Source organism: Athene noctua, chromosome 1, assembly GCF_965140245.1.
Source record: "Athene noctua chromosome 1, bAthNoc1.hap1.1, whole genome shotgun sequence".
NCBI lineage: Eukaryota > Metazoa > Chordata > Aves > Strigiformes > Strigidae > Athene > Athene noctua.
The window spans coordinates 95583904-95602718 of record NC_134037.1 but is presented as its reverse complement, the minus strand read 5'-3'; the positions used below and the strand labels follow the sequence as shown (position 1 = coordinate 95602718).

Genomic DNA, 18815 nt, shown 5'->3' with positions numbered 1-18815 from the left:
TTAAAAAGAGCATTCAGAAATGTACACCACTCTACCTGCGGTATTGGTAGACCCTTCAGGATGCTGTTTGTCATCTACCCAGAAAACAGGCAAGCACATTTTCAACTTCAGCTTTGGGAAACACTTACTACAAAACTGATTCTTCCCTAAAACGTAAGTTGTGTCCCACTAAGTTCTATTTTTTTCTAAAACATCCCCGCATAAGTCTAAATGTGGTTTTTGGCAATAATCATATTCTGTATCATTGCAATTTAATCAGTCGATCACTCACCTCACCCACTCAACAGTAATAAGCCATTGACCCTGTGGTTTCAGACTGGATCAATGCTATGCTTAAGTTTTGGACACCTGGAGGCCTTGTGTGCAAACAGGAAGAAACTCTTAACTTACTTTAGACATGATCAATTTTTCCTCTGATGCGTTGATTACATTAGCAGATTGCTTTCCCTAGAAACCTTTGTCGAACAGCCTGCAGGCAATGAGCAGCATATCCTTAAGTTTCTTGCTGGAGATGACATACTTAAGCCACTTGCTTGGGTATTTAAGGGTTTTCAGGTATATTATACAGTTAATTGTTTTCAGTCTGATTCACTTGCAGAAATCTTAGCTGAATGTGGCCTGACAAGTGGCAGCGTAGACACTACTGCCTACTGTGCCCCCACTACTGATGCTGTTGGCCGGACACTTCAGAGGTTTCATACTGCTGTCTCTCTGGACATACAAATGTTCCAATCTCCAGCGCTCCCAGCTTTTCCGAAACTCCATCTGAACCTAACAGAAGCAAAGAAGTAAACAAAAGGAATTTGTATACAACTGATCAGATCTTTAAATGACTCTATTACAAAAGAGCAAGGAAAAAATAAAGATACCATACTACTGAGAAAAGCTGGCAATGTTTTAAACCTGCAATATTACTGCTTCAAATTATCCAATTATCTCATTAGTCCATTGTAGGGTATTCCATATTTAAAATAATGAAAGCCTTCGCTTTTACTTGTAGAAATAAAGCTCTTTTATGCACCAGGAAATCTTATCTTCATTATTTTATTCCAATTTGTATTCAGCTGCAATATGGGCTGTACTCCATGCCTTACCAGTACTAACAATTAAGCTGATTTTGCTTATCAGCCATGAAATGATTGAAAAGACTGGTTTCCTGCTCAATGCTGTCACCACATGTATTTTTAAGAGTTCTCTTTTAACTTCTGGTTTGATTTAAACAATATTATGTCTTAGATTATTTTTGTTCTTTGAATATTTATGGGTTTTTTATTCCATACAAAAATGAAGACTTATTCAGAATTGAAAAAAACAACAATTAAGCATGTTAAAGACTGTATTTCCCCCCCCCCCCCTTTTTAAATACCAGTCACAATATCTCATTCCAGATACTAGCTTTTTTAAAAGCTTCAGAATATGCTCATCCAGCCACAGGTTCTGAGTTTTAACTGAGTACTTATTTGGAAGTTTATCCAGGGTCTTGTAACTACTAAACAAAACTAGAATTTAGATCTTCCTGTTCCATGGGCAAAGTTATTGCCACTTGACTGAAGTAAGAACCTCCATTAGCTTTTAACACAAGGCAGATGACATAAAATTGAACCTTTTTTACTCTAGAAAAAGCCAGGAGTGCAGCTACAGTAATCAATTCATGATGATGTGTACTTTAGCCTGGAAGTAAGTTCACTATAGGTGGGTCACTCCAGTGAGCCTTCTCTGGAGAGTTCTTTTTTGTTTCCTTTTAGGGTCCAGTACTGGCCACCAGGAGACTAAATAGGTTCATGGCAGTTCCAGTGCAGGCTTGTCATCATACTCCGGCTGCTGAAACCTTCATACTCTGAGGCAAAGTTCCTAGGGAACCAGCTACTGTCTGTCTCCTTTGCTTGTTCATTATGAAATGCTGAATATCTGGGAGGCAGCCCTAAAAAAAGGAGCAAAGCCTTACAAACCAATTGTCTTCCCTCAGTGGTTACCACTAGCAATGCCTGTCAGCTCTGGACTCCAGCCCTTGTACTGACTATTATTCTGGTGGGAACCAGCTGCAACTCAGCATTTCTGACAACAGAATGTGTTCTTCCCGTATCACAACCAAATGGGACAGAAAGAAAGATGCTGAGATAGAAGCTTGCATTTTACTGTGGTAACCGTGGGTCATAGTGTCAAAAGCTGCACAACGAGACCAGAAAAAGACAGTGTGTCTAGGACAGCTTGGCATAGAAGAATGAGGGGGGACAGCCTGCTAAAGACAAAAAAGGAAACTATGAAATGCAGGGACCATACTGTCTACAGAAGAATTAACAGTATTACCACCCCAGTACTTGGTACCTTTTGCAGGCATGGAAAACAGCTGGTTTAATAGGCAGCACTGGGAAAAAGCAGTTGTAGTCATTTACAGGCAGATCTGAAAGAAAGCACGAATGTACTTACTGACAGAATAAGTCAACGAGCAATAGGAATGGGTATCTTAGAATCAAAGGGAAGAAATTTGTCTTCACTCTGGCTGGACATGACAGGCTGTATCCTAGAACTATAATACAAATAGCCTGCAAGACTGAGATCAGGTGAATGGGAAGACCTGAACAAAAGACTATTAGAGATGATGTCTTAGGAATGGATCTGAATGACAGAATATTAGTTTTCTCTCCAAAGGTTAGGAAAAGGGTAAAGAGCAGCTCTCCTGTCCATGCTGAATTGAGTTTTTGCCTAGACAGCTGTGAATGGATGACTGAGGGAATAGGTTAAGATTTATTTTGTAAAGAGGCAGGTTTTGAGCACAGAAGTAGATCTACAGATCTTTTAGCAAAATAATTAGCCTAGTAACTTGCATGTGTGGATAAGAGATCCCTGTATAACTTATATCTGGGTAAAGGGAACAAAACCAAGAACAAAGCTTCCATGCATAAGGGGAAAAAAAGGAAAATTTTTATGTAGAGTATTTTGAAGAGGTATGAGAACTTGGAAAAGATGGTCATGAAGGTTAAAGGTGGAGAAGACTTCTCACAGAAAGCAGCTGATTGAGCTTAATGAAGCTAATGGGCAAGGTTGTTGAGAGTGTGGCAATGAATCTGGAATCTGATTACTAAAGAGTTACACTCTGGCAAAAAACCATCTCAGCAAATCACAGTGAAAGGAAATTAGGTTTGAAATGGGATAGAATGGAGCTGGTGGAGGAGTCCAGTGTACAGAGATTGAAAATAACTGAAAAAGGAAAGATTGGGCTCTAAGTAAAAAAAATTCAGGAGTCCTGGAGTCGGGACACATTCTTTAAGGAGAGCGAACTGTACTTCCATTAAGACAGGAAGGAGGCAAAAAGGAGGAGCAAGACTACAGAAAATGAAACCTGCACCAGCTTAAACTAATTCTGGTGGAAAGAGGCAGTATCTCTGTGGTTTGGTATATTTCTTACAGAAAGCAACACTAACTGCTGAAAAAAATGCTCACATTAAGCCCCGCTCATTTTGCAAAGACTGTTGGTGATAACAGGCAATCTGATAAGACCCTGCTTTTGGCCTCAGAGCAGTATCAGAAAATCCAGAATCTTTCAGGTGAAATATGACTGAAATATGAACATATTGTAATGTTTTTTCCATAAGCAAATACTAGAAAAGGACATTAATATCGCTTCTATTTTAATTTCTACTCTTGGTCTGGCACCAGGACTTGCAAAAAATCTTTCATTCTGTATGGTTAAGGAAGAAGAAGAAAAAAAAAAAAAAAGGTCAGTGAGTTGTAGACAAAAATACAGACCATGTTGCAAACTGATAACGTTTGTGCACATACAGTCTGTCAGAAGAAAAAGACTTACTAATTTAGTTTAGAAAAAAATTTCTCATATAGTTTAGAAAAGAAATAGAAGAGACTTGACCTAATCAAACTCTTTACATGGATTTATTTATGGATACTGATGACTGGGCTTGACAAAATCCTTCTCCCTTGTTTTAATGAGAGTTGGAACAAGCAGCTTTCTGTGAAGCTGAGCACACTGTTGTTATACTTTACAAATTACATTACAAAGGCAAGAGAACTATAGCAACAAGAGATTTGGAGTACCTTCTTAGAAATGTAGGTAGGCTACTTCACAGTAAGTTCCCTCAAATGAAACAAGCCTACTTTTTTCAATGCTTGTAATAAAGTTTAGGCTATGATGTATCTTTGGCCTTGTATTGCGTAGAGGAAATTATTGGGCATTGCTTATGAAAGGCCTGGCTGCAGCTTCACAGGGGATGTATGAGCAAAAGCCAAAGTGAATCAAAAGAAATACATGATGCACCAGCAGACAGTGCTGCATTTCAGGATTAAATTACACCCGTAAAACTGTACAAGGGATTTGAAACAAATATTCTCTAACTCATGCTTGAGCAAAGCCTGCTGCTACCCATCTCTGACTTTCAGTACAATTAATACATTCACTTAAACTAAACCTTACCCACAAGCTAAAAAAGTGAACAGTTTACTGCAGAGCTTAGTCCAGGATGCCTGCTGCTTTTCTGTTGACTCCAGCCTGGCCATAATGACACAAGTAGAACTTTTTTACATTGATTCCAATTCCTTGATGAGGCCTACCTCTCAATAGGTGATCTTGAATTACCGTGTCATGTTTAAAGGTAGATTTAGCATGAGTACAAAACATGCCAATGTGCATTAAACTTAATAATGTGCTGCCAAATCAGCAGTGTTTGCTTCCCTTGCAAATCTGGCTGCTGAATGAATAAATAATAATAATCACTTAGAAGCTAACGTGAGAGATTCCTGCAATACTGAAACAGAACAATACTCTTACCCTCAACAGGGCTTCAGCAGAAGCTACAGAAGACGGTACTTGCAATCAATTCACTCAAAGCCATAGCTACATTTCTTCTGGGCCTGTGGAAGAGCTCACCATCCACAAAGTTCAATTTGAATAAAAGTGCAGTGACATCTTCAAGTAGCTGGGCCACAGAGAAACCAAATTAAACCAAACTGTTTGGACATTAGCCAAGAGGACTCTCCAACCTCACTAGCCAGCTGAGCTGAGTTCTCAGAATAAAACGGACTCTACTCCCACATTCACCAAAACAAGCAAATAAGAAGTACTAGGAGACAGATTATGAAGAGCAGCTATAATTCTTAATAACAAAAAGCTTCAGCAGTGCAAACTATACAGTTGTAGACATGAAATCTTGCAAGTTGACTTGTTCACAAATAGAGGCCCTAAACTATACTGCTTGAACTCCTTCCAACAACATTTGTCTGAGTAGTTATCCTGTGTAGCTGTATAGAGGAGTAAAAAAAGTCAAAGTCCTGAACAAGGACAATTTAGCAGTTCAAGACCATTTTCAATTTCCTTTTCTTATAGCAGATGCTGATAAGGCAAATTGGAACAACTAGTGTTGCTCTTACCTCGTTATTGATGAAACAGTAGAGAATTGCAACCATCAGCCCCTGAAATCAACAAAGAACAGAAGAGCAGTGAGCAGAGCAGTTCCCTTGCTTTGCCAAATAAATTTGCAGAGAGCTAGAGGCTCCACACTGGCATGTCCTATGTAAGATTGAAAGATCGGGGCAATCTGTAGTCCCTGGAAGCTCTGATGGCAGAGAGGAGGTTTGACCAATCCATGTCTCAAGCTCACAATCTTAAGAAAAAGGAAGTATACTGTTTTCTTCAATGTGTTATTTTCTTCTAAAGATTCCTTTCTTCTTCTTTTACCTTACCTGGTTTCAAGTTATAAACACTTCATAAGTGAACAATTCAGTGGTCTGAAATACAGCTCTGTGCTTGATAAACAGGGAATGAGTGGGTGAACAGGGAAACTAGAAGAATAATGATTCCCTTAGACAAGGAGATTCTTTTGAAATGGCCTTACCTAAGGCAACAGCTAAATAAAAGTCACAGAAAACCTACATCCTTCTCACATGCAGCTGCAGCTGTAGACAGCTGCCTCTCATAGCACAGATTTTCCAAGGAGTATCAAAAACTAGAGAAAGCACAGAATTTGCTTTCAGCAATGCCATTATACAATTACAGGAAATCACAGACAATTTCATTATTGCTTTGAGGTGTCCCATAGGAAGTAGATATTAATATGTGGATAGAAATGCCAGTTTACTGTGGTAAATTTAAGACACTGAAAATAAGAGCACGTAACACTAGCATCTAACTTGGCTATTAAAAATTAGTCCTCATACCTTCCCTTCATAATCCTGTATTATCCAGTGCTAAATTGAGAAATATAAAGAACATTGAACATGCAATGAATGAGAGAGAAAACAGGTCCCCAAACAGCAGTTAAAAATACCTTATCCACATGGGCACAGTGTGAGTACTACCTGGAAAGAAGCAAAGGAGAGTTCAGTAAAAAGCTTCACAAAGCGCAGCATCCCTCTGGCATGCTCATCAGTAATAAAGGCAAAGATGACCTCATGGGTTCCCAGCAGCGGGATCAGAGTCAGTGTAGACTTGGCCAGCCTAAGATCACAAACAAAGAAAAAAAACAAATGCCACTGAGTAGATCATTGTTGATCCCAATGATCCCTGGGAATCACTGTTTCTGCATTCTGCTTCTGACACACTGTCAACTTTGTAAGTCACTGTATCACTTTATGTCGCAGGGTCCTCCTTCAGAGGCTGCAGGAATAAAACAAACAAACAAACAAACAAATAAATAAATCCTCAAAACCTTAGTAAGTTGCTACAGGTTTTAACTGACCCTGCCACTCCACTTCCTACTGAGAGCAAAGCTCTGCATTCAGCTACTGGATGTATTTCACCTGGAAAGTCTTCCAAACTCAGGAGGCAGCCATGTGTTTTCTTGTACCTGAGATATCTTCTTGCGTATCCCTTTCCCCATCTGTAAGTGGGAAAGATGACCAAAGCCTACCTTGTTTATGATCTGAAATAAATGATCTATCAATAATTGGAATCTTTTAAAAATATCTTGTCAAAGAAAGGAGTACTTGCTATTTCCTCCCATCTCTGTGGTGTGTTAAATCTTCAAAACATTGTAACTAACAGTAACTGCAGAACACCTTATTAAAGCAGTTAAACTGTCTTAAAGTGAGTGATGACTCCATGATTTAAGCAGCAAGTTCAAAGACACAGCTAGCAAAGGAAAAAAGACAAACCAACCCCAAACCCGCCATTTTTCACCAGAGAGATAGAGCAATGTTCAGGGACACAACCACAGGAAAACATTCACAAGAATGGACCTTAGCTCTTTTGATAGAGATACACATTAGACACCCAACAGGATAATGAGGCCTGTGTCTCACATGGGATTTTATAGGGCTATCCTGGGCCACAGGATCAACATCTCGCAACAACCTGCCTTGAAACAATTCAGTAGGTACAAAAATCACTCAACTGTCAGTACTTAGTAGATCTTGTGTGACCTAGGGCTACAAGGCTGCTATCCTGAATCAGGTAATCATTCAGGTTGGAAGGGACCTCTGGAAGTCTCTGGTCCAACTCACAGCAGGTTACTCAGGGCTGTGTCCAGCCAAGTTTTGAGTATCTCCAAGGTCCCCCACAGCCTCTCTGGGCCTCTCTTCCAGCATCAGATCACTCTCACTGTGATTTTTTTTTTTTTTTACCTCTGACATGCAATTGAAATTTCTCTTGCTATGATTTGTGACTTCTGCTCCTTGTCCTTTCACTGTGCACCTCTGAAAAGACTCCAGCTCCATCTTCTGTATAACCACCATTAGGTAGCTGAAGACTGCAATTAAATCCTTGCTTAGTCTCCTGTTCTCCAAAGTGAATAAGCTCAGTTTTCAGCACCTCCTTCTAATTCACCTGGTCCAGCCCCTGAAATAGCCTGGTGCATAACTGATGCAAGTCCCATGGGGTTGGAGGAACAGGACACAATGTTTTTCTTGTACTGGGGAGCCTCAACCTAGACACCAGAAGTGGTCTCACAAATGCTGAAAGGGATCAGTCACTTCCCTTGGCATTCTGGCTATGCTTTTGCTAGAGCAGCCCAGTATACAGTCAGCCTATGCTGTCGTAAGGCCACGCAGCTGAATCATGTTCCCCCACATCCCTGGATCTTCTGTAAAGTTGCTGTCTTCCCAGTCAGTGCCCATCCTGTACTGCTGCATGGGGCCATTGCAAGGCTTCTGTCAGCCTATCCCTTGGCCTGCCAAAGTCCTTGATACACAAGGACCAAGGGATGGTGCATCAAAGCAACTATTGAAATTGAACAGTTTACACATACAGGTAGGCAGAAATGCAGATCTCTAGTGGATCTAGGCAGACCACTGCATCAGGGGATAGGGGGCTTGTTTAAATGAGCAGCTTATCAGCAAGTCTTGTGATGGAGGCTCTGCTCCACCACCACCTGCCTGAGGTAGACAGAAGCAGGAGACTGATGCTGAATTGGCTCTGAAGACACTGCCTGCGTAACAAAAGGGAGTTGTGTAGGTGTACAGCAATCACCTAGTTTATTTCATGAATGCCAGTTATTCTAGATGGGATATTTGGAGAGCCCTGCCTTAAACAGGAAGCCATGCGAAGTCCTATGAACAGGCTTCCCAGGTAATTAAGACCTCCCTAATGAAAATCCTTTCCCTGAGCAAGGGGAGAAGTTTCTCCACAACTCCAGTCCTCCTGCAGACAAAAGGGATTTGCTGCCATACTGAACAGTGAGCTCTCTCTCTTCATCAAATGAACAGGCAACAGGAGAGGAGTGAAGGAAAGCTTGGTCTGGGAACAAACCACTTTTCTCATTTCTATACACAAGCATATCTAAGTTAGTGACTTTCTAGGGCACTTAGACGGGTACTTGTTTAAAATAACACATTCCAACATGGCAGTTCTGTCTCTCCTCTACCCCAAATCTTTTCCAGTGTCTTTGAGCAGAAAAGAAGAGGGGGGGAAATTCTGATACAGGAATCTCTGACTACTGGTCTTGTTATCATCAGAAGCATACCAATGAACTAAACTCTTCCAGGTAATAGACTTCCCCAAAGCTTCTGGCTATAACCACCACCCTCTGGACAGACAACCAAGACTATAGTCTTCAGCAGTGAAGAAGGCTCTGTTGCTGGGTAAATCCTTTTCTCATAAAGCCTTTCTTTTTACACAGCAGATTTTTGAACATGCAACATGAAAAAATGAATGAACATGTACCTCCAGAAATGGCTCATCTGCATCAAACCTTCCTGCTGCATGCAGAAGTCATGAGGGCAAGGGCTTTCTCACTTGACAGGTAAATTTATGGTCAGGCTTTTAAATGGCTTCAAGCCATCAGAACTGGAAAATACCCCCCCCTTCCAACACTGCAAATTTTACCCTGGCAAATAAAGGTCACATACTAAAAAAAAAAAAAAAAAAAAAAAAGAAGTAGGGATGAAAGCAAAGCCTACAGCTCATTAGAACGAGTCCTTTTCTCTGCTTTGAGTTCTAAACATGCATTAGGATTTCCAAAATTTCACGTGAGGTAAAGAAGGTAGGTAACATACAAGGCAACTCTGTACTCTGATGACAGTGCATCAGAATACATGCCATGTCTAGCTTAGAAGGCTGCAGCGTTGAAATACCCAACTTCAAACTAGCTAAGTCAACGGTCAGTAGCAGTCCAGGTACCACAGCATGTAGCTCCACACTTGTTAATTCAATAGATAATTTGTTCTTTCTACATTATTTTTCAGACGACAATACAGAAGTATTCTCCAAGATGCAGAAATGAAGGATGTGACCATGAATCTTAACAAGATGATTAAATAACAGGAAGAATACCGACACGGACAGAGTGAAACCTGCAAAATAAAAATTGAACATTTCTGTGATAACCTTGAGATCTCATGAAACATCCTACGCATTAAAGTTTGAAAGTTTGCCAATAACAACTGGAAGAAGAACAAGGAGCAACACTCAAAATGACCTCTGTCTTGATCTTAATTTAAGTTAAAGCTTTTATTTCTATCACTCATATTATTTTTTTCAAATTAGAATATTTCAGTAGGAAGGGATCTACAATGATCATCTAATTTAACTGCCTGACCAATTCAGGGCTGACAAAAACTTAAGCCATATTACTAAGGGCATTGTCCAAATGCCTCAAACACTGACAAGCTTGAGGTATCAACCACCTTCCTCGGAAGCCTGTTCCAGTGTTTGACTTGGTAAAGAAATGCTTCCTAATGTCCAGTCGAAACCTCCCCTGGTGCAGCTTTAAACCATTCCCACATGTCCTATCACTGGATACCAGGGAGAAGATCTCAGCACCTTCCTCTCCACCTCCCCTCCTTAGGAAGCTGTAGAGAGCGATGAGGTCACCCCTCAGCCTCCTTTTCTCCAAACTAGACAAGTCCCAAGTCCTTAGCTGCCCTTCATAGGACATTCCTTCCAGCCCTTTCACCAGCTTTGTTGTCTTCTTCTGGATGCATTCAAGGACCTTAACATTCAGTACTTGCATATGCTTCAAGTATTAAAAAACTTAACTACCTGAAAGAAGGTTGCACGGAGATGGGGATGAGTCTCTTTAACCAAGTAACAAACATGGTGTAGTTGGGAATATGGAATATGGTGTAGTTGGGAAATATCATTGTCAGGTTAATGGTTGGACTAGATGATCTTCAAAGGTCTTTTCCAACCTATTAGATGATTCTGTGATATCTGCTTAATTAATATTCATCCAGTATTATGGAATACTGTAACGGGACAAACTCAGAGATCAAGCCTTTCGTTTATCTGTAACACAAGTATAACACCTGCCCTGGCTTCACCAGGAGGCTCCTCTGGGGACTGACTGTCCAAGCAGACACACAGGTCTGTGTGACACCACACCCGTGCATTACTCAAGGCCTGTGATCTTTAACCACTTTTGTCAATCCACTCCTTTCCTGTACCTCCTTGTCTATTTCCATTTTGATGGGCACAAAAAGTATCAGACACCATATGACATACCTGCATTTTATGTCAGTTTTGCACATCAAATTAGCTTGTAGTTTGGAGATGATGATGCATATGACTCTGATAAAGATCAGGAAATTTACCTGAAGAAATGAAAAAAGGATATCATCATCACAAAACACATGTGTATAAGTGTTCAAACAAGCTGGTTTGTGTTTGCATGTGTGGGTCCCTCTGCATCCTGTTACTCTGCTGCTGCAGAATTTGCCATGGAACTCAACTCCTTGCTAAGGAATTGTGCTCTGAATAGATCCTCTGAGAATGCACAAGTCACCTTTGAAAATGTAGGCAGTTCACTAAACAAAGCAGGGGAGCTTATCAACATGTCTGGGGAGTGATACACACTAAAGGTGTGGGCTGTCCCATTTGCCTCCTCTGGAGGTCTGAGACTGACACGGTATTGTGGCTGCAGAACGGGGCACTTCTGCACACAATTTGTTGCTCTTCTGTAGCCCAGTACCTGAAATATCATATTCTGCCTCCCTGTACTACCCGCCATAGCTTTCTGCACACAGGGGAGTTAAATGGATTGCTGAGGCATCCTGTTTTGTTATCATGTGCTGCCACTACAACATGACAGCATATGGCCAGATAAAACAAACAAAATGCTGGTTGGGAATTCCAGCAACAGAAACCAATTTGGTTTCATAAAATCACATTTCTGAATGAAAATGTCAATACCCTCAAAGGTTATTATCCTTTGGACATACAAAGAGCAAATGTCCACATGGCTGTTGTGTACTGTACTACCTCCTGTTCTCATGGAAATCTGCCAGCTTGCTGCACGCACCCCATACTCACCCCAATGGCGATAAGAATGGGCAGTCTGATGATCAACCAGTAATTCATGTTATAGTTTCTGGTCCAGCAACTAGGAAGATGGCAATAAGGAGGAGACAAGAAGAAAAAGTTTCAGTACATTACTAACATCTCTCACTTTTCATTCTCTCACAGCAGTGCAGATGGAAACAATATTGAGGACTAGATACCAGGAAAGCACATCATGCTGACATGGAAACAGATGCAGTTGCTTCTTAGAAACACTGAATGCTTTGTACTGTTGCAGCTATCATAATCCAACTGGATACTACTCGACAGCCTTTCTTGCCCACTAATGGATAGCTCTCCTCCACAATTTGCTATGAATTATCATCAGTTGATTGTGAAGATTTAGTCCATTAAAGTCAAGGTCAAATTAGTCATGTGGTTGCAAGGAGAAGGGGGGAAATCTGCTTGAGCCAGACTTTTCCTGCATGACTCCTATCCTCTTCCTTCTGCGTTATTTTTTATTGTTCTTCAGTCTCCAATGTCAGGTCATCTTATTTTTTAACTGTTTTTTAGTTCTTTATCCCATTACCTACCATCACTTTTCTTGTATTAATATTTAGAACAGCAATTATTCGTCCTTATTTTCAAAAAGGACCTACTAATTTCAACCAGGAGAAGGCAATTAAGCAGCAAACTCCAGTTCCTTCAGTGTATATATGCAGGTTTCAGGTCCAAAGGGAGTTTTAAAAGTTGTAAGCAAGTAAAATGAAAGATGGGAGTAATAATTCCCAACTTTTGTTAGCCAGCTGAGCCTTTTGCCAAGTAGCTAACGTGGTACAGGCAGTATCATACTTCACTCTCCCATAAGTCTCATTTTAGCTTTTTAAATTCTTGAGTCTTTAAGCACTACTGGAGAACAATCACAAGAAAAGCAATGTCTGAAAGCCACAGTTCGGGGCCACTGATTTAAAGTGAACTTTACACTGCAGGGTCTGTACACCTAGTTCTTTTAGGCCCCACCCTGGTCACAGCCAGCCACCCCTGACTGTATGATGGGCCATGTGTGTGCACAATGGCCCAGGTGTTGGGGCACTGTTCTCATGCCACTTCACTTGTTGCTGCAGTGACAGCATTCTCAATATTTCTATGAAATAACTTTGCTAGCCTCCTGCTATATTGCTCAGCATTACTCAAAAGCAACAGTTATCAGTAAAGTCAGCAGGTTTATGAGCCACACAGGCTGTGAAACAAACTATGAAACAGCACTACAGAAAACATAGGTTCCTTCACAAAACGAGTTTCTCTTAATCTCCAAATCTCGTCTGCCAAAACACGTATGCTCAACTTTCCTGAAGGTTCCTTAATAAGCCTATGAAACTTCAGCTTGGGTGATGCTGGTGAAAAGTAAGCCCTCCCCAACCCTGTAATGGGACAGTTAACTTCAGAGAAACTACCAAACCATGCAGCACGTGGTAGGGATCCATGATACACCACCACACCCACATGTGCTCACACACTAGAGAGGAAAGTGAAGCAGCTTGGCTGTGGCAATTCCATATTCCCTTGCAGGTACTGCAAGCCTGAGAAGGGCTCAGGGTTTCATTTTTCATTTCAATTTCAGTTTAAAGCAGATAACAAGTATATTATTGCAACCAGCAGCTCCAAACTACAATTCAATTGTATTTTAGATACTGGAGAAAGAAGGTGCACATATTATGTGCAGTCAGCGTACCTGAGCTGGAATCTGAGTAACAGAAGAACTTCTTAATTGGTACGTGTGACTGGGAGCCAGCTTCATGGAGCCTTTAAAATCAATTTTCTTTGAACCCCTCAAGACCAGCAGGATAATAGGCATGGCTGGAAGTGGAGTTCTGATTTTCTGACTAGCTGCAGTGGAAGCAGAGGCAATTTTAAAATTTCCTGATAATGATGGAGGCTGAGAAATGATTCTTTACATTAGCTCTGCTACATTTCTCTGTGTGTTAATTTGCTTCCTGTGGCACAGAGCAGTTTTAGCTACTTTTAGATTTATACAAATATGTGCAATAAAAACGCCATTACAGCCCAATTAAAGTGTCACAGCTATTAAAGTGTCCAAAAAATAAAATTGATATATCTGTACATGATTTCTTGTCCATTTGTGCTTTCTGGGATTGCCACACTAATAAATACACCAACATCTATTGTGTTTGGGATGTATCCCTGCAGTTTGCTCAGCATCACTCAGAAGATGCTTGGTAACTAATAGCCTCAGAGCTTTAAATGGAGAATTGTTCCAGTGAAACAAATGTTACTGCGAAGTTTCTGCCTTTGCTTACCAATCTGGTATTCTTTTTCTAAAAATGAAAACACGGATTTTTTACCTTGAAGAGGTACAGCTGAACAGCTCCATTTTTTTAAAGGATTGTAGGCTGGCTGTCTTGCTCCCATAATCAATTTCAGATAGAAAAAAAGATATGTAAATATCAGCTCTTTAGGCAGTCTAATAACTGAGCAGCACAGCTTGCCTTTAATTTTATTTGTAATCTAGACAAAAGTCTTTTTCAATAGCTCACTTTTTAAAACAGCAACTGCTTTCTAAAGGAGTTTAAACTTTCACATGTAAGGAAAGAAGAGGCTAGCCTGCAAGTAAGTCTTGCAGGCTTCTGTCCTTCACTCAAATGGCTGCGTTTGCAGGACTGCCTCCAATTCCCAGCCCTGACCACATTTACTTCCAGTTGTTCCTCCTAGCCAGGGAAGTAGTTAAGTCACAAATGCAATTTACAGCCCGCTGCACACCCATGGTGACAGCGCTATGGCAAACAGCACGAAAGATATCCCTGGCTGCTCGAGCAAATGCCTGCCCAAGGCACAGAAATCTTGCCTTTCAGAGAAGCTGCTGCACGTGGTTATTTATTACTGTATTTTACAAATATTTATACAAGATTTAGAAGATTCAATAAGGTGCAAAATTGGCCCATTTAAGGTCTGCTGAAGGCAGTGAGTGACAGTTTTCCTTAATAGAAAACATAAATCAGATCTGAGCACCACATAATGTAGAAGGCTCAGCGTGAGCACTTTGAATACATTTTCTACATCAATGGGAAGATATGCCCATGGAACATCGCTTGTTCAGAGGCCACATGTTCTCTATACCTATTCAGATAATTTCAACAAAACCTGCAACACATCAATGTGGCCACAATCTTGCTACAGAATATTATCAAGTCAACCTTGAAAAGAAAATTTGCAAAATCCTAGCATTGCTTAAGCCAGAGAAGGCAGCTTTGACTGAGCTGATTCAGTACTACGAAAGACACTTTAAAAAAGCTGGTTCTTAACACTCATGAACACCAGACAAAAAGTCTGGGGATGGCTCTGAATATACTTAATTTTCACATTGCAGAATTTCTCCAGCAAGGATTGTGTCTGGGGGAGGGGGAAAAAAAAATGAAAAAAGGAACCTCTACAAAAGTGCCGGCTGGGTTGTTTGGAAACTAATAAGAAGACCCAATAAACAGTACATTTAGAATAAAAAGGAAATAGCATAAAGTCATTTATTTAATCACAAAGAAATCTACCCAAATATTTCCAGGCAGTCATTGTCACTAAGAAGAAGCCACTTTCCTCCCTTTTAAAAAAACAAAAAACCAAACAACAAAACAAACAAACAACAACAAGCTACAAGACTATTTAATACATAAAGCATATATAAAGACAATTTTTCAGAACAGCCACTATGGTAAAAGTGGACAAAAAGTATTTTATGTTTTGCAGCCATCTTGTGTGTGGTAGAGTTGACATCAGCAAGACTAACGTAAGCAGACAATGTGCCTTTATTTTAAAAAGATCTAAATAATGAAAACGTAAACAAGAACAGGCAATCACATCTCTGCTGCTAGGCATAAGCTAACCACTACAAATTGCAGGCAGAATCCTGTGGGAGGTTTCTGCCTTCCTCTGAAGCGTAACTGTAAAGGCTACTGCCAAAGGCACAGTATCAGAAGTGGTCTTGGTTGGGTATGATGACTTCTACTGTTGATACTGTAACTACAGAAAAACAAAACATACCTTTCCTTGACCTGCAAAGGGATAGATTCATTCAGACATGCAGAAAATTCTGATCAGAAAGAAACATATGCTCTTTTCTGAAATGTTATGCAAGACCTTCAGACAAAACAGAAGCAATTATGTGATGTTTCAGCACATTGCCAAAGCAAACCACACTGAACAGAAAGCAAACAATGACCTGCCAGTGCACACATACAGCACAAACGAGATATCTAGAAAAATCAGAACTAAACCAACCCCTCATCTTCATAAAGGTACTTGACAGTTCCCCAGAGGATAACAAACAGCATTGGTACACCTGGGAAGAGAGAAGACAAGGTTGACACTGACATTAAGAGACAAGGAAAAGCAGAGAGAAGGACAAATCCCCCAAATAATGATGAGCAACATAATTAAGTGGTGGCAGGGCTGCAGCTCCTACCCAGCAAGATGGCTGTGAAGGGTGGGAGGAGGAATCTAACCTGCAAGTAAATACCTGTAACTTACTTTGCCTGGGCCCCCACCTAGCTCCTAACAGGCATGAAAATGAGTAACAGACCACGACCTGCATACTTGGCATATACCACCTTTTCCATTGGAAGTTTCATGGAGGGGCCAAGGGAACGAAATTTACGGAAGCTCTGCTAGCCTCTATATTCATACTAGAGAGGAGCACAATGTGCTCTGATTCAAACCTTTGCATCCACATTTCTGCCTGTGGGTCAGCTATGCTATACTGAGGCAGCACCAAGCTCAGGCTGTCTATCAGCATCAGGGCTGGAGCACACTGAGCCCACATACCCCTGATGGCAGAGGGGAGTGTGGGCACATAACAGGTAACAAGTGCACTCAGGTCTGCCCTGCAGACAAGCCCCAAGTTCGGGCTCCAGTACTGACATGGACCTGAGTGGCTGCAGCAAAGACAGCAGATCCATCTGGTCTTGAGAAAAGGCTCCGTCCTATGCTTGCCTGACAGTGCATGTGCTACAGTTGGTCAGTTTATCTGGGGTGTAAAGGGAAGAGAGAAAAGCCAAGTAAGCTGGTAGTCATTACTTCGTTTACAATGTCAAAGGCTCTCAAATTCATTTCTTTCATTTATGAAAAGCCTAGGTCTTAAAAATAATTTTAAAATGCATCTACCAACCAATATTCAGTACAGGGAATGCCAAAAAAGCCCACAATGAAGGAGAGCAGCTTGAGACATAACAAGCAGGATGAGGAATTTCTGCCTAAGGATGGATCAAGATGGTCTAATTGCTCTGTGTATCTCCTTAGACAGTACATGTATGTACATTATATAGGAAGGGCTTTGTTACTGAATTCTTAAGAACCAATATAGTAAGGGATCATAAGAACATCAATGTGCAGCAGTAAGCACTGCACAGGGCAAATACACAGTTCCTAAAAGCAGAAGCCACAGGGAAATCAGTGATCTCTTGAAGTCTGAAAATCTACAAGCAGTATCTGTAGTGGGTATTATCAGTAAAAACCTTGTCTCTTCCTCTACTGTATTCTTTCTTTACTATCAGAACAGCTAAATACTACAGACATGAAAGACCAATTATTCTGCTTAAACAGTTAAAAAAAAAAAGAGAGAGAATAAAGAGTATCAAGAAAAAGATACCAATAATCAGAATAATAGCAAAGATAATGAACTGAGTAGAGATTATTGGGGCAAGCGTTTGAACGTATTCCACAGATGTACCTAATACTGAGAGTACACAACATTTTGGGAGCAAAGTTACTGAGAACTCTGTGCTGCTTTTATAGTGGCACAAGAGATTAAGAACGGGCTTATTGCAAATCACTTCCAAACACAAATGAGCATTTCATTCACAGAAACTAATTATAGTTTGAATTATTCCTTTCTTGACTTTGCTGGGAATTGAGACATCTTAATATGAAACTTACAGGATAAGACACAAACACTAAGGCTGTATGTCAGGGAACCAATATATCGAGTGGGAACAATAATGATTTGTGGATATCTCCATCTTCTGGATACATCAGAAATCTCTCCATATTTAATCACATTAAATTTGAATTGAGAATCTGTTATTAATATATTTCAGAAGAGCCTGGTATTGAACTGCATCAGCATCCTGCTATGCAAGTATTACACAAATGAATAGGCAGTATGTACAAGGTGACTTGTTCAACATTCTCTGCCCACTCCCACTTGTGATACAGGCCCTTGGTGCCTTGGTATTGCAACACCATGAGTCACATTATTTTCACATTTTAATCTGAGACACCAAGACTTAACAGTGCAATACATACAGGTAAGCTTTGAATATCAGTGCAAATTCTACAGGGATACCATCTGACATCTACCAAATTTAGAAAGTTGTCTCCTAAGAAATAGGTGGCTCTGAGAACTGTCTGGGACACTCTCAGGACATGGGAATGCAACCAGTTTTGCAAAACCCTAGTCAAGATCTAAATTGGAGACTGCCCCAAGAACATTCCCTAATCCACCTCAAGCCTGCAGAAGTCATTCACAATAGCAAAAGAGCAAGTCTGCAGCATCTCTGCAACAACTATAGCTTGCAAGAATCACTGACACTCTCCATGGGTTAATTTACAATCTTGATACCTAGTTAAACTGCATTAACTGGCACAAATGACAAGTGTTATTCTGGTTACTTCACTCTGTAAAAGAAATCTGGCTGGCTTGAGTAGGCAGTGAAAGCAAACGGTATAATTTCCTTGAACAAACTCATGAACAGAATCAGCATTGTATTCCCATTCTGGTCTCCCAGCATGGAGCTCTGTTGAGGCCTATAAGTTTCTGTCCTACACCTCTTTGTCTTGCCGCTGCTATTCAGAGAATATGATATTATATTATGATATGATATTATATTATATATATGATATGATATCTGAGAAAAAACTTGCACCCATTTATAGGATGCACTTAATTTAAGATATAGGCTGAACTTAATCTGGTTTTGCTCTTTGTCATACAGAAATCTCTGAGACTGATCTTTTCTCAGATTAACTGACCACAGAAAGGTCTCTGAAACGGTAATGTCTCCTTCTGTGTGTACTGCATCACTGCTGAAGATGGCAGAAACTGCAATAGCCTGCTCATAATAGCCTCTGCCATGTTAATCCTTGCAGGCTG

General features: G+C 40.5%; 1 protein-coding gene across 2 annotated transcripts in view; it reads right to left on the bottom strand.

The window, feature by feature from the left end:
* Nucleotides 1-32: 32 nt before the first annotated feature.
* GLP1R (glucagon like peptide 1 receptor) overlaps nucleotides 33-18815 on the bottom strand; it is an 84828-nt gene continuing 66045 nt past the window's right edge. For both annotated transcript variants that reach the window (XM_074897028.1, XM_074897029.1), the window contains exons 8-13: nucleotides 15947-16007; nucleotides 11693-11762; nucleotides 10886-10974; nucleotides 6307-6445; nucleotides 5380-5421; nucleotides 33-771 (exon numbers count right to left, since the gene is read on the bottom strand). In XM_074897028.1, coding sequence (XP_074753129.1) covers nucleotides 604-771; nucleotides 5380-5421; nucleotides 6307-6445; nucleotides 10886-10974; nucleotides 11693-11762; nucleotides 15947-16007 — 569 coding nt within the window. In that variant the 3' untranslated portion in view covers nucleotides 33-603. The remainder of the gene's footprint in view (nucleotides 772-5379; nucleotides 5422-6306; nucleotides 6446-10885; nucleotides 10975-11692; nucleotides 11763-15946; nucleotides 16008-18815) is intronic.